This window comes from Octopus bimaculoides, chromosome 12 (assembly GCF_046866305.1).
Source record: "Octopus bimaculoides isolate indiv1 chromosome 12, ASM4686630v1, whole genome shotgun sequence".
Taxonomy (NCBI): Eukaryota; Metazoa; Mollusca; class Cephalopoda; order Octopoda; family Octopodidae; genus Octopus; species Octopus bimaculoides.
In genome coordinates this window covers 46142559-46167074 of record NC_142939.1, presented here as the reverse complement: position 1 = coordinate 46167074, position 24516 = coordinate 46142559, and the positions used below count along the sequence as shown (strand labels likewise).

Sequence of the window (24516 nt, the reverse complement as noted above, 5' to 3'; positions counted from 1 at the left end):
CAATATGAATTAAAGATTATTGATAATTGATACATCTGGCTAGTCATACTAATATGCATTAAAGACTAATGTTAGATCTAACTTTTGATATGGATGTGGAATAAAGACTTATGATAGTTGATAGATCTAGCTATTTACATCATTATAGATTAAAGACTGTTGATAGATCTAGCTATTCATATAAGTATAGATTAAAGACTGTTATTTTTATCTTTTTATTGCTTGCTTTTTCCAGTTGTTAGACTGTAGCCATATTGGAGCACCATTTTGAAGAATTTTAGTTGAACGAATCAACCCCTGGACTTAGGTTTTGTCTTCAAGCCTAGTATTTATTCTATTAGTCTCTAACTTTGGTCGGCCTGAGGCTATAGTAGAAGACATTTGGTCGGCCTGAGGCTATAGTAGAAGACACTTGCCCAAGGTGCCACGCAGTGGGACTGAACCTGGAACCATGTGGTTGGTAAGCAAGCTACTTACAACACAGCCACTCCTGTGCCTGTATTTGTACATACAGGGTGCGTATGTATTTGAGGACATGCCTGTTTTGAGTAATTGCTGCATTTTTTGCTAACTCTGTATAATCTTTGTTTCAGAAAATAATAATGGCAGACCCTCAGCTGACTCAAGAAATTAAGAGGCATGCTGTTATTGTAGTTATAAAGGCTAAGCATAGAGATTTAGAAATATTTTGATTTTTAAAAGTTGCCAGATCTTTCATCTACAAAGTTTGTAAGGAGGTCTACAAAGTTTGTTGAGAGAGGTCAATAAATACGCTCATAACACCAAAGATTCTATGAAAGCTGCCATAGTCAGAGTAATGTCCGAAATGAACCAGGACCACTTGATTCGACCATATAAATGACTTAGATCTCATATAGAAGCAGTTGTTGAGGTTGAAGTTGGCTTTATTGAATAACATTAGAGAAAAGTGGTTTTATTTTTATCCTCATAGCTATTTTTGATAAATAAATCTGTTATTATATATCTATATTTTTATAAACATAAATATATTCTCAAGTATCTTATGCACCCTGTATATATTGTATGTAGTCTGATGTGTGTAGATGTGTATAGCTATTCACAACTACAGTGTGGATGTGTATTGTTCCTATGCAGATGTGTACTGCTACTGTGTAGATGCGTATTGCTGTTGTATTAATGTTTTGGCATTGTGTTGATGTTTATTAATGATGTCTTCTTGCCTGACTGTATGTTGGTAGTAATGAAGAGTTAGGAATATAGCCTTGTTATACATATATTTCTGTAATAAATATTAAGTTATTAATATTGTCTTGTCAACATTGTTGTTTTCTATACAAACTTTTTTACTGACGTTTACACATGTAGCTTTATGACTGCCATTTAGATTATATATACATTTCAGTTTTGTGATGATAAACAGTTATTAATGTTATGTAGCATTTTAATGTGTCAACTTTGGGTTCAGCATTACAGATCTGCTTCTGAACTATTTGTTTATAGAACTGTGTAAAGCACATTGTTGCTATGTACATATAGGTTCAGCAATTGTAAAATAACAGATATCATGTTTAAAGTGTGACTAGTGAGTTCTAATGTCATAGATAGAGTGTATTGTGTAATGAGTTGGGCCTTTCTTTAATTGCCATATGATATAGTGAACTTTTCTTTCTGTGCTGTGTGTAAGTGTTGAATCACCATGTTTGAAATGGGGCTGTTATATTTCAACAAATCACCAACGATACTTTCCTTGAAGTCTTAGTCTTTGTGTTTTATATAGGTCATATGTTGTTACATAATTAGCTTTGAAGCTGCTCTGTATTGAAGAAAGAAGAAGCTATAGCTATGGATCAGTATTTTGAACTGGGTACATTACATTATATAGCTGAGTGAGTAAATTGTAGTGTATTCAGAGTTGGGTGCATGACATTATGTAGCTTGAGACATTATAATATACTTATAGCGTATTCGTGGCTTGGTACTTTACATTATATAGCTGGGTACATTATAATTATAGTTGACATGTTATATTTAGAGCTAGATATCTTATATGACATTTATAACCGAATACATTATATCTGAAGCTTGGTATTTTGTTATAGATCTGGGTACTTTATATAGCTGGATACATAATATTTATAGGTGGGTACTTTATGTTAGTAACAGTGGTAATTATTTAGTGATAACTTCAGACTACAGCCATCATAACTCACCTTAGATGGTGAAAAATGTTTAAAAAATGAGATTGCTACTTTTGAAGAGATCAGTGCTACTTGTGACAATATATAATGATGATGTTTATGATGATGACAATGATGAGGAGGAGAATAATGATTGATATTGATTATTAAAAATGATGGACTGATATTTAACTGTTTATTGAACAGCCTCCTCTTCCTGCTCCTTCCCATCCTCATCCATTTAGTTCCATTGTTTTATTTCTACAAACAGATCTTTCTCATCCACCTATATGTTCCATTAACAGATATTAAACCCTGAATTTATTGCCATAATTCATCTGTTTTATGGCTCCAACTTCTCGATATATCAACTGTCGACATTGTCTCACTGTGTTGTTGGCTTTCTCGTTGTTGTTATGTATATATTTATAGAATATCCTGTTGATTTTCTCTCATAAGTTATCTCAGCATGATTTAATAGGCATCTCTTAGTTTTGCTTTTTGAAATCTCAGACCAGCAACAACACACAGAAATGATGGCGCTTTTACTAGACATATTTTTTTTCTCTCCTCTCTTCATATTACCATTTTTTAAAGATTTTAAACATTTTCTATGGATAAATCAAAATTTTCTTTCAGTATTTCTTTCTTCTTAACTTTCCATTTCCCTTGTAATCAATTTTACTCTGCTGGTAAGGGTTGGATAGTTCTGCAAAGTTTGGTATTGAAAAAAAATTATCAAACAAGATTTTGACATTCTCTTATTTTTGAACATTTTCTGTTGTGAGACTTTTGGAGAGGTACTCTGTATTGCTAATCACTGAGCCATTTTGGAGATTGATAATTAGATTTGCAGTTATGTCAGACAGAAATGGTGACAATACTTGCTTCATTGGTTTCTTCTGTCTGTTATAGAAATGTCACAATAAACATTGTTTCCAGCCAAACCTTATAACAATGCTAAACCTGTAAACCTGAGAAAGAGAGACAATCCAAACAAAAGCATAAAAGTCTCTGAGTCTCTCTCTCATTCTCTTTCTCTTTAAATATATATATATTGTATATGTTGTATATATATTATATATTTATTTATTTATTTATGTGTTTCAGCCAAGTGGCTGCAGTCATGCTGGTGCACCACCGTATAGGTTATAATCTTTCCTTTAGTTGTTTCAGTCATTTGATTGCAGCCATGCTGGAGCACCACTTTAAGGGGTTTTAGTCAAATGCTTCGATCACATGACTTATTCTTTGTAATTGTAGTATTTATTCTGTTGTTCTCTTTTGCTGAATCGCAAAGTTATGGGGATGTAAAGACATCAACATTGGTTGTCAAGTGATGGTGGTGCAGACAAATACTTTAAGTTTCCATCTACCACGTCCACACACAAGGCTTGGGTCAGCCTGAGCTATAGTAGAAGACTCTTGCCCAAGGTGCCATGCAATGGGACTGAACCTAGAAACTTGTGGTTGGGAAGCAAGCATCTTACCACACAGTCATACCTACACTTTTGAGCAACGGCCATGCTCAAAATGGTGTATTTTACGTGCCACCTGCACAGGAGCCAGTCCAGGTGGCACGTAAAATACACCATTTTGAATGTGGCCGTTATTTTTCTCATATTTACTTAGTGACATGAATCCTAACAATCTTGTCTGTAGATTACTCATTCATATTTCTGGTTTAATCGATGATGGTAGTGTGGATGAGATTAGGTTAATTTCACAGATTAACATGGATATAGATTAATGGTGGGGGTGCACATAATATAAAAAAAAAATACACACACATACAGACATACACTAACATGTGAACACACACACAAATGCACATGCACAAACACCCACATAATTTGTGTTTTAATAAATTTCTCCAATTCTGTTAATCCTACCATCAATTATATGAAATAATAATGATAATAATGATGATGGTGATGATGATGATAATAATAATAATAAATACTGATAACAGTGCTCTGATGCAGTTCAAGGCATTGGCTCTCATGGCTTTTGATCTTAACTGATTGGAAGTGTTGTCATGTACATATTTTTGTTATGATATAAAAGATGGGCTACAACAAATGTTCTGCTCAATATCACAGATTTGTTTGTCATTTGTTTGACCATAATCAGTTGAGCATGCCCCTTGGTGACTGATGATATGTATATCTCCGATTACGAGCAGAAATAGTGGGGGAGCATCATAGCCATTTGTCAAGAGAAATTCTTTGGCTTCTGAAGCCGTTCTTACTGTAAATTTTGATGTTAATGCCATTTAGTCAGTAGTTTTTAATCTTCGCTTGATGTTATGATCAGTTGGTCAGTGACCCTTGGTTTCAGTTTGATGTTAATATCATTTGGTCAGTATCCAACATCTTGGTCTCAGTTTAATCTTATGACAATTTGAACTGGAGTTCAACATCTTGCGTCACAGTTATTTTTCTTTTATCAGTTTGATGAAAAAAAGTGTCATCTCCCACTGGCAGAACAACAATGGACTAATTTCTTTCCTTAAGTCATTTCAAAATTGAATCCACCATCTACTTTAATGTTCTTTTCCACTTTTCTTTATTCTGATCCACCTCAACTTCATTTGCAGCCTCCCATCTCATTTCCTTTTTCTTCAATAAAGGACCATATCCAACACCTCATAATTCACCTTCACAACACCCAGACTCACCCAGTTTGACCTAAGTTCATCCACTGTTTTTATCAGTGCACACCATCACTAGTGTCCTTTGATTCTAGACTTTTTTCATTTGCTCTTAAACTTATAAAGTGTGAACTGATTATCTCATATAAAACATTTACTTTCCCTACTTCTTACTTTTGATAACCTCTTCATTAATTTATACTCTTCAACTGAAATTACCATATCTTCATGTGACATGTCTATACTAAATAGTGTCTGCCATATATTGGAAGTTTAAAATTCATCACTGTCTGTGGGTGTTAGATTTTATTTCTGTTTTATTTAGTTTCACAACTTCTCTTTTAATTATTTGTCTTTTATTATTCCTGGCTCTGTAGAGAATGAAAAAAAAATTGGAAAATCAAGTTAGAAATAATGGTTAAGTTGATTCCATTTCAATTCCCAAATGACACTTTAACTTTCTACTTTCAATCTAAAGTCAATATCTACAATTCAATGAAGAAGAATATTGGCAATATTTATTCTTTGTTGCATTCTAAGACTCACATTCCTCGTGTTTGCCCAGTATTTAGAAAGATCAACCTACAATGGAATGATTCAAATACATAGTCAGTGCTCTAGCTTGGGCTAAACCTATTTGATTTAAAATAATTGAAGGACTGGGAGAATTAAAACACTGCTATGTTGTACTTTATGTAGTATAATGTTGATGATGATTTATAAATGTAAACATTCAGCCTCCAGTGGACAGGGGATTTCATTATTGTAACAAAGATGACTTCTCTTGTTGGCATGGCAACACTTAACACAGATTATCTTACTATTATTGGCTTCTGTTACCTGATATTTTGTTTCCTCTTTTTTTTTGATCATTCATTTTTAATGTCAAGTTGTATAAAAAAGTGCATTTGTATATTCCTCTGTGTGTGTGTGTGTGTGTGTGTGTGTGTGTGTGTGTGTGTGTGTATGAGAGAGAGAGAGAGAGAGAGAGAGAGAGAGAGAGAGAGAGTAAACAAGTAAGTACATGCTTCTGCCTCAATGCCTACTGGTTGAACAATTGCTAAAAGTTTAATCTTGAAGTGTAACTTGATGGAAATCATAGAATATTCCACTGTTGTGTTTTTCTATCCCTTAATCCTTAAACATTTCCCATGGGAAAGCACATCTACACAAGACTTGAAACTGAGGAATTGTGTGTGTATGTGTTTTATATACTTTATTTATGCAGCAAGATATATTACCACCCTACTTAACATCAGTTAAAATGAATTTAATATGATTCCACTAAAATCTGCAGAAATTCACTTTGTTTTGTCTTTCTGGAGTCATTAATATAAATTACCAGTAATATACTGGAGTTGATACAGAACATTTTCATTGAAAAATATGTGAATATGTGATAGCCTATCTATTTTAGAGATCAATATTTTATTTTTTTTTTATTGTTGAATCTTACTTTCACTTTTTATTGCTTTAAACACCTGTGTGTGTGTGTGTGTGTGTGTGTGTGTGTGTGTGTGTGTGCACATGGGGTGGTGGTTGTATATGTAACAATGTAGTAGTTATTTATTTCAATGGTGTGCCAGAATTGTTTAATGCTTTCATAATTCCATTACTTTCCACCCAATGAATATACTTTTCTCTTTGATTACTTAACAATTTTATTATTTGTCAATAAATCTGTAAGTTTCCAGTGAGTCTATTGAAGGGTTCCAATATGAAGAACACATGCCCAGATTCATTTCCCATTTTGTTGCAGCAAAATACATTAGCCAATATTGCTTCTATATTTTGCCACATGAAATTCCATGTAAATATTAATGTATACTATAATGGGTTTTGCAATCATATCTAATAATATCAAAGTATGCTGTGAGTTGTCCCTTTTCTGCTAAAAATTAAATATATCTTCCTGATTTAAAATATATTTCCCTGTCTTGATTAATCAACATTCTAATTATTTTGATTACTTAAGATCTGGAATTGTCTCTCCTGCCTATCTTGAAGAGATTTAAACATCTCATCAGAATTCAGGTAGATCTTTGGATTGATTAGTAATTTAGATTGATGTCTGGATGTTTTAATAATTCAGTATATGTTTTGATTAAATAATAATTCCTGTTATAATAATAATAGTAATTAGTAATTAAATTTGATGTCTGGGTTAATTAAAGATTTCTTAGTTGTAACTTTAAATGTGTTACAGGTTTGCTTCTAATTGTATGAACTAAAACTATAACATTTTAAAACTATTTAAAATTCATTTTAGTCATTAAATATAATTATATATCAATTAACATTTTACTTAATAAATATAATTATTATTTTCATATATCTATTAACATGTCAGTCATTAAATGTAATTATTTCATATATCAATTCACATTTTAGTAATTCAGTATAGTTAGCTACATCACCTCACTTTAGTTTCTTACATTTTCACACATTTGTGAATTGCTGCTGTTTTGTATTTTGTCTTTTGTCATTTTCCCATGTTTTCCCATCAGCACAGACTTACTCCAGTTTAATTTATTACAGTGTTTTTCTCCAATTTCCATTGTTCCTTTCACACCTTTGTTATCATGTTTTTCTTGCTTCTTGCCCACAAAATTCTTTACTTGAAATTTTCAGGCCATTCAATACCATTTGTGATGTTCTTGTACTCTGTGGGAAGGGGCTCTACCCTTACTATTTGAAGTTCTCTGTCACCATCACTGCCTTAATTGGTGTATACTAATCCTTCAGTGTGAATGTTATTTTATCAAATGTGCTTATTTATTCTCGTTATTTCGAATAAATAATGCATTATCTTGTAGCTTTGACATTTTGATGTAATTGCTTATTATTAGAATGACATTTTCAGGTAGGTGTGACATGCCAGATCTGTCCAGTTTAAACATAAAACAAATAGAATATTTTAGCCAGATATGATCGGTTTAAATGCTGAAAGATTAAAGTGAAATGTTATAAAAAATCTAGATTTGAAAATTTATTTACTATTATTTTAAAAAATCATTGCCTTTGTTTTGTGTGAGAATTGTGGGGGAAATGTTGTTTGTATTTGCATGTTGTGTTGTGTTGACTATTTGGGACCATTGTGCTGTTATCTTCTGTTGTGTGTGTTTATTGTGTAGTGTGCGCATGTTGTGTTGCATGTGTGTGTGTGTGTAATGTGTGTCTATGGTATTGTGTTGTGTATGCTGTATTCTGTGTGTGTATTGTTTTTGCCAGCTTTGATCTAACAGACCCTATGATTCAAGATATTCCATCTTTGACCATCCCATCTATTCATTGTCTTTTTCTTTCCCATTCTACTCTAGCCTCAGGCTGACCAAAGCCTTGTGAGTGGATTTGGTTGACAAAAACTAAAAGAAACTTATCGTATACATATACATGTGTGTGTGACTTTGTGCTTGAGTTTGTCCCCCGGTACCAGTTGACAACTGGTGTTGGTGTGTTTATGTCCCCATAATTTAGCAGTTCGGCAAAATAATAGAATAAGTACCAGACTTAAAAAAAGAAAACAAAATGATAAGTATTGAGGTTGATTCATTTGACTAAAAATTCTTCAAGGTGGTGTCCCAGCATGGCCTGAGTCTAATGACTGAAACAAAACAGAGATAAAAAAAAAATCAAAGATAAAAGTATATTGTAATTTGAGTGTGCTTTAGCCGCTATTTCTAGCAGGTCAAGCAACAACATAGAGATTCCCTGTTATGTGTGTGTTGTGGAGAGTATGTTGTTGTTGTTGTTACTATTTGAATAGTGATTCATATAACTGTTATTGTTGTTCCTGTTGTAACTGTTATAATTGTTGTTGGCTGTTAGTCAGATATTTGAAATACTTTGTAAGTATTAAGCTGGGAGAAATAGATCTTAAAAGGTGTTTGTGATATATGATGAATCATTTGTAACACTTGAGTAAGTCTTAATTAACTGTGCTAATTATATTCTCTGTGGCAGCAGTAGTGCTGGTGTTGGCGATGTGGATACAGGTTTTAGTGAGGGTTTGGTGGTGGTGTAGGTTAAGGTTATTGTTGACATTATAAATGGAATGCGTAAATTCTATGTCACTGTCAGTTCTCACTTTATTCAATACAATTACCTGAGATGTGTCTGTGTATATATATTATCACGTTCTTTCCTGTATTACATGTGGTTGCTTTATTCTACTCAACCAACACACAATATACACATACATACATACTTACACACACACATAACACATATATTGTTACCATCATATCTTGTCTATTGTAAGGAAATATGTCTTCTTCCTTACAACATAGTCCTGCTTTCTGCTGTTTGTCTATGTCTGGATTTATATGTATATATATATATGTGTGTGTGCGTGTGTATAAATGCCTGTCTATCTGTATGTCCATCTATATGTATTATATATGAGAGTATGTATGTGTGTACATATGTCCAAATGTATGTTGAAGTGTTTGTCAGCCAAGGTTCATATATTGTTTGGGATTTTCCACCTAATTGTACACATATGCAACTCTAAATATACCAATATGACTAGATGTCAGTATGAGTGTATGCATGTATGTCCTGGGTATGATTTTAAAGTGCATCCAGTAATGGGGTACTGGTTCAGGAACCTCAGGGTTTGAGGGCTGTGGAATCACCTCTTAGCCAATATCATTTACAGGTCTTTTCTGACCCAGATTAGTAGCACCTGTCAGGGTCCCAGCTTCAGGTTAACTAGCATGTGTGGTGACAATCTATTTGAGCATGGGTATGCAGAATTTGTGGATGATTAATGGGATGGATGGGTTCTGATGAAGAAGCAAAAACTCCTGAACTCTGGCATATGTACCCATTACCCATTATTTTCATCTTTGATCTCATTGTTTACATCTGTTGTCTCAGATATGAAATGTAATAAAATCAGTGCTGGCTATTTCTATAGAAAATCTGTAGAGATGACCTTAACACGTGATTTAAGAGCACTGCTAACACAGTAGGACACAATATTGACTTTTAAAAGCATTTAATATATTTTGCAGCATATTGTATTAGTATAATAAAATAATGTGTACCTATGAGTCATTAAGAAAGTTTGTATCATAGAACCAAGGGTGGTCTCAGGTGGGTTGGTATCCAGTGAGTTAATGTTTGGTGTAGATTTTTTTACGATGCTCTTCTTGATGGTGTGCAGGGTGTTGTTGGCTTTCACTTCCTAGAAATGGCTAGCTTAGTAGTTTTATTCTTGTGTATCCTGACCAGACTTTTTACTTCTTGTATAAGAGGAAAAATGAAAAAAATTAAGGATACTAATGTGACTCACCCTAAAGTCTTTTAATTCTGTTGCCCTAATGAGACTCATCCTATATAAGCTATAGAATTAGCTACAGAGATTTTTTAAGAAAACAGTCAGGATAAACACATGGTACAACACACAGATAAGTTTCATTGAGAAAAAGTGTCAGTAAATGCTACACTGAATGCAGAATTAGCCCATAGATGTGCTTGAGTGTGTGTGTGTGTAAGAATAAAAGAAGGAATAAAGGAATATTGCTGTTGGGAGTGTAGTTTCACACATTTTGGACAAAGTCCTTCTTCAGGGTTGAGATGACAGGAAAGAAAAGAAAAGAAAAAAGAGAGAAAATCAGTACATTTCTTTTTATTTGACTGACTGGCAGCAGCTGATAAGAAAAAGAACAAAATGAGAGAGAGAGAGCATGTATCAACTTGTAGCAGTGAGAGAGAAGAGAAGGAAAGAAAAATTTATTTATGTATGTGTGTATATGCACTCATACACACACATATGCAAATATATCTTTATACACGCATACATATATCTGGGTACAGGACATTGCAAACAAAACGTAGACAAGAAAATAATAATAACCAGAGTACAGAAAACACACAAGCCACATAGAGAACATTTTCCTTCGTCAGCTACCCCCGTTTTAACACCGGCGTTTCGAAGAGTTGGGCAGGACACATCGTTAAAACGGCTCTTCCCACGGACCGCAAATTAAATTTGTATACACAAATTAAACCTGTGCCATGGAGGAATGTAGTGGCAGACAAAAAACAAGACAGGAAAACAAACGGAAAAGGCTTTGTGGCCAGACGTGGAAAATTATGTACATGCACGTGCATATGTGTATGTATGTAAGTATTTTTACATGACCGAACGCCAGCGTCATCACTGTTGTAAGTAGTTATTTCAACTTTATATTTTCTGACGCGGCTCTATCTCTTTCTCGATCACTTTTCCTCCTCTCATTCTTCCTCTGTTACTACTACGTATCTCTCTTTACCCCTCTCGTTCTTCCTTCTGTTACTACTATATCTCTCTCTTTCCCCCCTTGTACTTCCTTCTGTTACTACTATATTCCTCTCTTTCTCTCGTTGCTCACCCATCCTTCTACTTACTCCCTGTGTTTCTCCCTCTACCACTCTCTCTCTCTCTCTCTCCCTTAACCCTGCATGGTCACATGCTTCCGGTCACTAATCCTTTTCTTCCTTGGCTATCGCCGAGCAAACACGCGAACTTGCTTCGTCCCCACTTTCAAGTTCGTGCCTCACAGCGTTCATATACACATAATTTTCCACGTCTGGCCACAAAGCCTTTTCCGTTTGTTTTCCTGTCTTGTTTTTTGTCTGCCACTACATTCCTCCATGGCACAGGTTTAATTTGTGTATACAAATTTAATTTGCGGTCCGTGGGAAGAGCCGTTTTAACGATGTGTCCTGCCCAACTCTTCGAAACGCCGGTGTTAAAACGGGGGTAGCTGACGAAGGAAAATGTTCTCTATGTGGCTTGTGTGTTTTCTGTACTCTGGTTATTATTATTTTCTTGTCTACGTTTTGTTTGCAATGTCCTGTACCCAGATATGCACCTATATATACATGTAGACGTAGGTATGCACATACCTGTACGTATATATGCATATACTCATTTATTATTTGTTTTTATATATATATATATATATATATATATACGTACATGTGCATATCTTTATATAATATATATTTGTGGGTATGGGTGTATTTGTATGGGTATCTATATATACATGCACATGTATGTATGCATACACATACATACATACAGACATTTATACACACACACTCACACACACAAGCATTCATTCAAACTCACACACAAAATCAATAACAACCTATGTCAACTTCCAAGTACTTAGCTTTTGTTTTGATTCTTCACAACTTACTACTATTACTACTACTACTACTACTACTGATAGTAATTATAATGATAATAATAACAACATTAACAACAATAATGACGAAGATAAACATTTTGAGATTTTCATGCTTGTTCAGATTTCCTCATTATGTCAAAGATTCTTGAAATATTCAACTTGATGATGAAATAATGCCATCTTGAAATAATCTACATTTCTTTCTCGTCTTTCTCCATTCTTTCTTAATTAAATTGAAGTCTTTGTATCAATTAGTTGTGTTATATATATATATATATATATATATATACATACACACACACACACATGCATACACACGTGTGTGTCTACAGATTTGTATATTTCTTTGCAGTTTATATACTTCTTTTAAAAGGACATAAGTTGATGTTGAGAAGAATTGGTTCAGTTCTGCTTGAAACTCTTTGCAGTAGTATATTGTTGATATAGTTGTTATGTGTGCATGTGTATATAAATACATATATGTACACATATATATATATATATATATGTATATATACTTGCTGAGCAGCCCGTTGTTGCTGGGCAATTTTCACAATAGAATTGCCTTTATTTAAATTCTTTTTTCATTCTATGTCAGACCATGTCTTCCCCAACAGACAGACCTCTTGATTAGGATGGATTTTACCATTATTTGGTGCAATTTATGTTATGCTAAACTAAGATTTTGTTTTTCCATTTGGGACCTAGATGCAACCTTTTCAAAATCACCACCCCTAGTTCTGTGATACCAACTCACCTTAAATCACCTCCCCAGTTCAGTGATACCAATGTACCTGGGATCACCACAACTGGTTCTGTGATTCCAATCCATCTGGGATCACCATTCCTGTTCTGTGATGCCAAACTACTTGAGATCACAACCCTTACTTCTGTAAGACCAACCTACCTAAGATCACCACACCCCAGTTCTGGGATACAAACTCACCTGAGGTCATTGCCATTGTAACAACCAACACTGGTTCTTTGATACTGACCTCCTTCAGATCACCACCCCTGGTTCCATGAGACCAACTCACCTGAGATTCTCCACTGTGCAATTCTTTTATCCTTGTTGAAATTGCAACTAGGGTCACCTTTACTGTTATTTGTCCGAGGTTGGGAAATTATATAGCATTCACATACTAACAAGTAGTTTCATTGACAACAATGCATTGGTGTTAGTAATTTATGGCACATTGACCATTTTAATTGTTATTAGAAATAAAAGGAAGCTCTTGCTTGGCCTAGCTAATTATCACACTTAATACCATCATAACTTATTATTATCATTATTATTATTAGGGCAGCAAGCTGGCAGAATCATTTGCACACCAGGCAAAATGTTTAGCAGCATTTTGTCCTGCGTTATGTTCTGAGAATTCTACCAAGTTTGACTTTACCTTTCGTCCTTAATAAATTAAGTACCAGTGAAAGACTGGGGGGTCAATGTAATTTTACTAGTCCCCTCCCCCAAAATTTCAAACCTTGTGCCTTTAGTAGAAAGGATTATCATTATTATTATTATTATTATTATTACTCTTTCTTGGCTTTGCAGATTGACTATGTCATTGCAAAAATGTGTATTTCTCTTGTCTTCTTACATCTGTGAAACATATATTCCATGGAATTGAACCTGTTCTTTCTGAATTTACCTCCACAAAAATATTGCAATAACTTTCAGTGAGTTTATTTTCCACTCCTGTTTTGTCTGGCATCTTAGAATATTCAAGAAACACTATTCTTTAAAAAACTTGCTTTGTTTTTCTTTCTTTTTTGTTTTCAGAAAGATGCCAAGATGAAAATGAAGAATGTCGTAGGGTATATTGGAGCTGCATCAAATCAACTTAGCAATTGTACCAACTGTGGTAGACATAGAAACAGCATTGAACTTATCAACAGTATTAGTTATACTAATTGCCGTAGATGTACTAGTTTTAACAAATCTACTAATGGATGAGAGTGAGCAGCCGATTCCTGACCAAGTGACTGTTATAGGTATGTATTAACTAGATTTCTGTACTTTGATATATCTAATATTTCTCATTTATATCATTTGGTCTGTTTTGGGGTATGCTTATCTGTGTGTGTGTGTGTGTACATACACACATACACATTCATATATATGCATAAATGCATGCACACAGGCGTGCATGCGCACACATGGATGTACATATGTATGCAATGTTTGTTCAGATGGTGAGAAAATCTAGAAAAAAGTTCTAGAGTTGATGAATCTTTTAATTTTATATAGCAGAAAAAAATATATTTTCTGCTTTATCAACAATATCAGTGTTTTTATGCTTACTTTCTCTTTAGGTATGGGTTGGATTGGTCTGCTGCACTTTATGAAATCATCACATGCATTTATCTTCTGTTGCCTTATCTGTAAAAGAACTTGGAAGGTTGGTCCTCCAACCAGGCCTTTCACAATACCCTTAAACCTCTCACGTACTGTTACATCACATGTCTTTATCATCACAACCATATCTCCTACATATTTCACATGTACATACATACAAATGTACATTTGTACATGTATATATTCTTTCATTTGCTTCAGTCATTTGACTGTGGCCATGCTAGAGCACCGCCTTTAGTCAAACAAATCGAACCCAGGACTTATTCTTTGTAAGCCTAGTACTTATTCTTTCGGTCTCTTGTGCTAAACCACTAAGTTACAGGGACATAAACACACCAACATCAGTTGTCAAGCGATGGTGGGCGGACAAACATATATATATACATATATATATATATATATATATATATATAGACACACATACACACACACACATGCAGTGAAGCAACTATAAACTTTTGTTGGACATTTTCATGACCACCACTCTCAGTTAGTGTGTGTTTTAGTTCAAACTTTAGATGATGTTGATATCCAACTTCTTGGAGAAGGAGACTGCTGTAACTTCTCTTAGGGAATTTATTGAATAAAGACATTATTCTTGCTTCTTTACACCCCACTACCCTCATGGTCAACTAAATCTGCTGCAACAGATTTCGAGTTATTAAAAACTTTGTCAGAGACAGCACAGCTCTGGTAACTGGTTTTATATTACTAGTTATTTATTTTGTAATCTCTCATTAATGTCTGTATCCTTGTTAACTCTTCTTTTTTCTTAATTATAATGATTTGATTACTCAAAGCTTTTCATCTTTCATGCCACTAGTGTAATCTTTCTTGCTTTTGGTTTTATTTTAAAATCTTAAAAAAGTTCACCAACTTACATATTCGTTTTTTACTAATTATATTCTTGTTTTTGGATTTTAGGCTTCAAATAAGGCCCTGTTCTATTACCAAATTAAACATTTCAGAATTTTTGTTTTTTAAATATAGCAATCTTAAAATGATGATATTGAGAAGATATTGCCTAATTCTGTTACCATTCTTTGAACATTTTGTCTTTAGACTTAATTCCTATCAGCTGAGTTTCTCTGATATAATCTGAAAGGTTTGCAATTTTGTAATTAATACATTCCAACATTGCTTCAAGGTCAGCATTTTTCTAGAGTTCCTTATCATATGGTATTCACTTGAAAAGTCAATTCCAAATTGTGTGCTGCTTCCTTTTCCTTTCCTACTTCTGAGGAAATTAAATAAAGATTATAAATTTGTGGTTCAAAATATAAAATTTTATTTGAAGCTGAAGTATTTCAAGTGAATTTTAAAATTAGTGAAATATTTTAGTGTAAAGTCACAATTGTTTAATGAATAAGGAAATGGATTACTTGGTCATAGTACATGAGATCACATCACTATCCAAGCAGAACAGTCTATTCTGTATTGTCATTGGTCAGAAATAGGTCAGAGGTCACCAAGAAATGTTACCTGGAATAGACTAACTTGGCATGAATTCTTTCTTAAAATACAGTGACCATCTCCTTGGCATTTGGTCACTAACTATACACACTGAATGCTTGATCTCCCTTCTGTTGAGGGACAAGTCATTGACAAGAAAAGGGACAAGTCATTGAGCACTCTGCCACATTGTGGTTTCTTTATACCTAGAAATAACTATTAAATTACACTCAAACCTATGCCATCTTAATGATAAAAATTACATATTGGGTAAAATAGGTCTTGGTACATTGTTAGAAAATGAGTTGGGATAGTTAGAGTGTTTTTGATCACAGGTCAGTGGGATCAGAATTGATCTGGGGCCAAACAACAACACCCAAGTAAATGGTTGTTATTCATCATACAAACATAATTCCTATGTAATATGTCATGAAATCATCAAAATTTCCCTATTAAGCTCTAAGGGCCACAGTATGTGTGAGTATGAAGGACCAGAGGGTCCTAAGGATCAGTAGGCTATAATGTTTGAAGGGCCTGTAGGCTATAATTTTTGAAGGGCCTATAGGCTTCCAAAAGACAGTTTTACTTGAAGTGCCATAGTATGCAAAGAGCCAGACAGGTTTCTTGGACCAGTGGTACCCTAAAGGTTATAGTGTGAAGGACCTTGGAATGTAAAGGGTCATGGAGTGTGAAATGTCAGAAAATTCCAAGGGTCAGTGGTGCATGAAGGACCATGGTAGGAAGGACGCAGATTGAGGGAGGGTATACTGGATTTAATCAACCACCAGTATTTGTCTGGTATATATCTTATCAATGCTGGATGATTTTGAACCATGTCAAGATTTGAACTGATGATGCAATGTATCACAACTAAATACTACAATGCACTTAGTCCCTTGTTCCACTCTTCATGCTGTCTGATACCAACAAATTAATTAATAATGGTAACAGATATGATAACTGTGTGAGTCATTACTTTTGGCTCTAATGTTACATTTGAATAGTCATTAGTTACGTCCTTACTGCATTACTACAGCAGCCATTAGTTCATTTATTATTACATCACAATGAAAGTCATTACTTCAGACCTTACTTTAGCATTTTGATAGTCATCAGTTGAGATCTTACTATGATATTATAGCAGCCGTAATTTGAGGTATTGCTATAATGCTCTTACAGTCATTATTTGAGATAGTACTATGATGCTATGACAGTCATTAGTTGAGAGATTACTGTGGTGCTATGATAGTCATTAGTTAAGAGATTACTATGACTCTTATAGTGTTGTTTCTTTGAACAAAGCACTTGATTCTGCTGATAGTATTTCTGTAAATGAGCAAGAATCAGGTTTCTCTTCTATTTCACAGTTGACTAGTAGTTTACAGTTCACATTAGGAAGGGACAACATCCAACTGTAAAGACACTTGTAACAAATAAACCATCTCATCCATGCTGACATTGATAAATGGATGTCAAGCCAAAACCAAAGATATTCCTGTATCACATAATGAAATGATGTGTGTGTTTGTGTGTATCTTTATACGTGTGTGTGTGTCTGTAAAATGCAATAATATGACATAATTTATTCTCGACCTGTTTTTCCAGTTCACAATGCAAAAGGATTACAAGGGAAGAAACCAGGTATGATTGATCCAAGCTACTTTTATTTTAATGTTTCTGTTCTGTCTTTTTGTGTTAAAATTTATTGAGAAATGGTGAAATGGTTAAAGGAGCTTCTATTCATAAATGAAAAGTCTTTGATCCATATTTTAATCAAATGTTGGGCTAGGAACCACCAGTTAAATATATTTTAGCATTTTGTTATTGTAATGAGTTTTGTTTCTCAAAACATCCAATTTTATGAGACTATGCGTGATGTGATTATATCACATGTATAAAGTGTGATAATAACACGTAAGATGTAGTAATATCACATATTCACAAATGTATGATATGGTAATGTCCTATATGTAAGCTATGGGAATGTCACATGTGTAAGATGAAATTATGAACTGAATCATCAATGACTGAAACAAGTAAAAGATAAAAGGTAAAAGATGTTATCAGAAATATTTTTATCCGTAAGATGGTTTAGGAAGAAATAAGGGCAAGGAGTTAGTGTGCTGGGGATGTAAAGAAATGGGTGAAATAAAGAAAACTGGCACTGTTTCCCAAATCCCTGCAACTGCTTGGCTAATTTATGCTTGGACAAATGAATGTCCTTAAAATGTTTGTTATTGATGCTGTACAACGTGTGTTGAGTCCCTTTTCCTTTTATTTGTATATCTATTGTTATTATCGTCATTGTTGTCATCAACTTTGTCTTATTTTCATGCCTGTATTGGTTGGGCAGCCCCACTTCAGTACAGCATTCTTATATCATCTTCTGTACATATATATATATATATAAATTACAACTGCTCAATGAAGTAATATCTAAAATATAATTTTAAAAACATTATTTTCTTTGAAGGACGCCATAAATTTTCAGTGATATTTGGATTTGGAAACAAGAAATATCGGACATCAGTTGTGAAAGATCCTAGGGGTAATCCTGTTTGGAATGAAGAATCAGTTCTGTAAGTTGTACAGTCTAGCTTGACAATTCCTCTCTTTGGTTTTTAGGAGAATTGACGCATATTCTGACAAGAATATCTTAAGAATGGTGAAAGAGAGGTCTGAATATGTTTTGAATGCATCATAGATAAATCTGGTTTTAGATATTAATCCTTTTGTTACAAAACTGTCCTTAACTGCCTGAAATTACCTATTCCTATTTTAATGAGAATTTCAATGTATACTTTGTTAGTACATTTGTGAAAACACATAATTTCACTATACAAAACATCTGAGTTACACTGTCAGACATTATTGTATATGATATCGAGTGCTGTGAAACTTTGGATACATTTTTTACCATTTTTTTTGCCATTTCGAATTTCTGAATTGTTTCGCTCCAGATGGAAAATGGATACCAGTTTCATGTTGTCAAGCAGTGAGTTTGAATTTAAGGTATTTTCAAATGGAGACAGAAAAATCTAGGAAAAAATATGGCAAACATAAAAACCAGTGTGTTTTTATGAATTGGATATTTCTTTTTCTGAATGTGAAATGATTCTGACAACAGTTCTAATAGTGATGAAGAAATGAATTTGCACTTGAATATAGCAAGAATTTAAAAACTATTATTCTTAGCTATTTTTAGGAAGATAGTAGACCTAGCTGCAGTCTTTCTAAGGAAACAAAGCCATTAGATTATTTTTTTTTTTTTTACTTTTTCCTTTGAAGTGATTATTGTGGAAATAAGTCATTATACAGAATGTAAACCGGGGTTTCCCACATGGAAGAAGGTTTTCAGGAATATTGTGTGTGTGTGTGTTTGTATAAATTTTACTTCTAAACATTAAAAAAAAATTTACCTTGTTTTTATTTAACTGCAATTTTAGTTTACCTGTAAGATGCAGGACAAAGTTTGATTAATTTGGATTGTGAATCATTAATATATGTGTTTCTGTGTATTTATGTACATTTAAGTTTATTTAATTTAGTTGATGGCATGTATTTCATTTCCTGATTTACTTCAAAAGCAAATTCCAGTATTTTGTTCATGTTTTACCTTTATGGTACACCTATCTAAGTGCATTAAATTCAGCTGATAGATAATCCAGTAATTTGCACAATTCTTTTCTATTAAAATTTTGTTGTATACTCAATGAATATTAGCTAATAATTCACTGTCTACACTGATGTTTAAATAAAATTTTAAAAATTTTATATTTTGTTGAATTTATCTGTAATTAGATTTGCTTTGAGATAAAAATTATGAAGCAGATTTGGTTATGAACCTTTTGTTAAATTGTGTTCCTAAGTCACATTATTGTGTTGATAAGTAAAAGGGTTGTGTCTTGAAACCAGTGTAAATTCATAATTATTTTAAAATTTAATTGAAACACATTAAGGGGTGTATTTTGCTTAGGAATATAGAAATGAAAGGATTAATGCCTATAGAAGGAAATTCTGTCTACCAATTGCTTGGATAATTTCAGCTCATCAAAGTGTTTCAACTCAACATATTACATAAGCAAGACTATCTATACTATAAAAGGCAGATTTTCTCTGTGTGTGTATATGTTTAAAATTCATACATTTACACAATTCCAAATTTCTTCGATTAAACAATCGCAATTAATATTCTAAATACAATAAGTTAGGTCACTGCGTCATTTTTTCACTCCAAAAAATTCCTAATAGCGAATAAAATCCTTAAAACTACACAAGTAAACATTTTCTCCCTAATAAAATCTAATTTCCTCTTTCTAATACAAATCCTTTCAACTCCTACTTTCTCTTATGAGCCTTTAAGGAAAATCCAACAACAAATACAAAAATAAAGGAAGGAGAAAAAGAAAGCTATTTCAGTATCAAATCACATTTCAATATTGTAATGACAGATACTAAAAGTACATACAAAATTACTTTGCCCCTCTAAAATTAACTATTTCTATTCCTCTTACACATCGTTTCAATTGCTACTTTCTCTTATGAACGTTTACGAATGATCCAAGAAAAAAGACAAAGAAATGAAGGAGAGTGAGAGTCAAATAAACAGACACACTGCCAATCATACGTAAATACACACATATATATGTACCTATGGTTACCAATGACCTCATTCTAATTGGCGGGAATTATAAGTTTACTTTCCATTTCTAACACCGTCATTTACCAGCGAGACATCTTTCTCAAATACGATCAACAAACATTTATTCCCTACAAACTGAGTTTTTTTTTGAAAATCTTTTCGTAAATCTTGAGATTAACACCCGCATCATTACCTACCTAACCCTAACAAACCCTAACCCTAACACTGTAGTGAAAATCATACGGGTGTTAATCTGAAGATTTAACAATCTTTTTTAAAACACTTTTACTTACTAACATCTTTTTTATTTAGTGTGTGTGTTGCCCATATATATATATACACTTAAGACTTAGTTGTGGGTTGGGAGTTTGATCGGCAGAGGTCATTATTATTATTATTTATTTATTATTATTATTATTTAAAAATTTTCCCACAACGGCGGCTTCGGGCAGGTGGAGAATAGTCGATTATATTGACCCCTGTGTTCAACTGGTACTTATTTTTTAGACCCCGAAAGGGTCTAAAAATACCTGTCATTTTTCTTTTTTAGTGTGTGTGTGTTGCCCATCTTAATATATAATGCTGAAGTTCTGTACTTACTAACATTTTGTTATTTAGTGTGTATGTGTGTGTGTGCTGCCCATATATATATGCACTTAAGACTTAATTGTGGGTTGGGAGTTTGATCTGCAGAGGTCATTATTATTATTATTCAGATTAACACCCGCACGATTTTCACTAGGGTGTTAGGGTTACGGTTTTTGGGTCAGGGTTACGATGAGGGTTAGGTTACGGTTTTAGGGTTAGGGTTACGTAATCGTGCGGGTGTTAATCTGAAAAATCACCGAAATGTGAAAACTACCGACCCTCCCATCTGTTATAATTTTGTTGTTCTGTGTAATATGTACATAGATTATGCCTCCAAACAAGAGAGCTTGCTGGGGAAAGAAAGCAACCGGTTTAAAAAGACAGCAACAGACTGCAGCAATTCACCACATTCCAGAAGTTACTTTGAACATAATGCAAAACGGTGCATCATCATCTACTGCCCAATCTGATAGAATTCTGTCAGAACTGTGTAGCAACAAATCGCCAGCAATTGCTTCATCAGAAATTGCCGTCCTACCTCCTGCGAAAAGGAATTACCCTGCTATGTGTAATCAAGGCAGCGCAAAAAGTTGTTTTGCACAAGCATTTGTATAGCCAATTAGACGGATGAAATTTACGTACACTTAATAATGTTATACAAAACAGCCTTCAGACTTCCCCTATTAATTTCATCTTTTGAATTATGAACATATTTACATCATAAGGGTTTTTTCATTGTAAGGCTTTCTTTTTTAATTGATTTTCACCTAGCAAGACTTATTGTAGATGGCGTAATAAGTCACACCCGGACAACGTCGGGTTATACTGCTAGTACTCTATAAAACCCAAACAAAATAATGGCATCTTAGGTCATATGTAACCGCATATTTTTAGAGTTAAACTTCAACATTGCTATATTTTTTTAAGCACAAAGAGGACACTGAAACAAGTTCTCTACATAAGTGACTAACTGATGTGATTGGTTGATTGGTTGAACTCATGTGATTAGTTGGACTGATTTGATTGATTGACTGGTTGGATTGATGTGGTTGGTTGGTTGAGGCATTGTAACTGCTTAACTCAATTTCCAAATTTCTCTTTCAGTTCCATCAATAATTCCTCGGATGCTTTATTCTTCAATGTCACAGAAAAAGATGATATTTTGGGTCAAATATTGGTTCCTACAGGCTCTCTTCGTGGGGCCAAGGGAAGAGTTATTTGTACAGCCTTGCAGCCTCACAAGAAGAATTCCAAACCAAAAGGAAGTTTAATATACCAGTGTTATGTTTCTAAATATCGAGATGGAGAAGTTGATGAGAAATCTAAGCCAAGAAGAAATAGTTGGCTTACAACTAATCCCTTTTTGACTTTTAAACGATCACCTGGTTTCTCTGGTAATTTCTTTAAGAAAGAACAAAAGTCAACTAGTCACCTTTCAAATCTGAATAAAAGAATCTCTCGATCTTTTCATGATATTTTTAGTTTATCGAAGGCTGACAACTCAGATGATGAAGAATCAGAGGGTGCACCATCAAAATTAAAAACCCGAAGTACTTTTAATTTGAGTTGTGCTGGGGTTGAACCAGAAATATCCTACATAACTCCAAATACTGGTTCAGCTGCTGGTGGCACACGTATTACTATTGTAGGTGAAAACCTTGGTTTAAAGAAATCTGATATTGTTACCTTACGTATTTGCGATGTTGATATTCTTTCTACATTAGAATATGAATCTTCAGGTCAGATATACTGTGAGACATTGCCAGGTCCTACTGGCCAAGGTGATGTTGTCATTGAGACTTCATTCGGTGGTAAAACTGTTTTGACTGGAGGCTTCACTTTAGTTGCTGCTCGGAATAAAAAACCTGCACCGAAACCTCCAGAATCCACACCACCTTCAAATTTAAACAAAGCCCTCTCTCATAGTACTTTAGCCTTAGTCACACCACCAACCCAAATAACAATTTCTACACCAAATTCTCCTAAAACACTACATGGTCAGAATGATTCTCTTAACCCTTTTGAAAGCTCATCGACGCCAAATTCCCCCAAAGCATCAACTGAATCTCGCAAATCATCAGATAGTCAACTGCAAACTCTAAGCTCTAATAAAAGATTAATCCCACCTGATCCTGCTTCTGTTAATAAATTTTCTTCACTTGATCGGAGAAAGTTTCCTGCTCAAAATACCCCAAGGAAAAATTCCAAAGATCTTGGAGAAAATCATGGCAAAGTAAGTAGAACAATCTTATATTTACCATTGTATATCTGCCCCATAGACAACAATCGTTTACTATTGTGGTATTAGTCTCAGTATTCTCTCTCGCTTCTCTTAATTAATCAACTCCCTATCATTCATTGTGTAATCTACCATTATGATCTTGCCTGCCAGGGATCTCAAATTTTTGATGTTACCTTACCTCTGATTCCAGCAACCATGAATGTACTAACTTGTCTTTATTTACAAATTGTAAATTTTATAGGACCATTGGTCCATAGAGCTGCTACTTAACTCCACTGACTATAACAGTAAGTAGACTCCACTGAATTATAATAGAAATGAATACCAATCTATAGCAATGCTACCAATCTTTTGAGAGCAACTTTGAGTAACTTCCCCAGAACTTCTATGTTCAATATCTGACAGCTATTCAAACAGTAGCATATCACATGCCGGGAATTTGAGCATTTGGCTTAAAATGATCAAGTAGGAGTTGTGAATCATTCCTTCTGAGATGCTTTCATCAATTCTTCACAACTATTGTTATGTAATTGCTTTAAGTAATTGTCCCCTTTTCACACAACCCTCTAACCTGTCATTGCATAGAGGAGGTAGTAGTCTCCTCTTCACATTGTTATAGCTATAGTAGCTCCATTAATAACAAATTTGTCATTGTATACTTGCTGGAATGTATGTAACATTCTTAAGATAAAATAACTTTGTATATTCTACAGTGTGCTAAAGAAAATAGTTCAGTATTTGAAAGTATTGTCAAGAACTTATATGACATAGTTATATCCTGTTAGAACATTAGTATATATTTATACAACATAGTTATATAGTTATGTGACATAGTTATGTATTTCTATGACATAGTCAATTAGAGGCACACAAAGCAGTGTTGATTATAACAAAGCTGTGTACATTTATATTTAATACAGTCATATGCAGTCAAATGTGGAAAGACATTTGCTGCAGTAATTGAGTTAGAAGAGAAGTTCTTTTAGACATTGTGTGAAAACACACTGAGCTAGGTTGTGAATGTTTTTATCCAACAACAGGATACATGTTTCTGTGTTATTATACTTCATCAGCTACAGACAATGAATCTGTCATTCATAATCTACTAATAACTGTTGTTATTAGAAGAGAAAAGTAAATTTACTGACATGTACAAATATATACATACATACATACATTTAGTACCACCTGACTGGCCTAGCATATAAAAAATCTGAAAATTCAGAAAAAAATGTAT

At 33.7% G+C, this 24516-nt stretch overlaps 1 protein-coding gene across 9 annotated transcripts in view; it reads left to right on the top strand.

Moving 5' to 3' along the window:
• The window catches only part of LOC106870949 (uncharacterized), a 99199-nt gene that overhangs the window by 51426 nt on the left and 23257 nt on the right, over positions 1–24516 (top strand). For all 9 annotated transcript variants that reach the window (XM_014917192.3, XM_089361003.1, XM_052972171.2 and 6 more), the window contains 4 exons: positions 13780–13991; positions 17413–17448; positions 18281–18386; positions 22142–23270. In XM_014917192.3, the coding sequence (XP_014772678.1) occupies positions 13946–13991; positions 17413–17448; positions 18281–18386; positions 22142–23270 (1317 nt within the window). In that variant the 5' untranslated portion in view covers positions 13780–13945. The remainder of the gene's footprint in view (positions 1–13779; positions 13992–17412; positions 17449–18280; positions 18387–22141; positions 23271–24516) is intronic.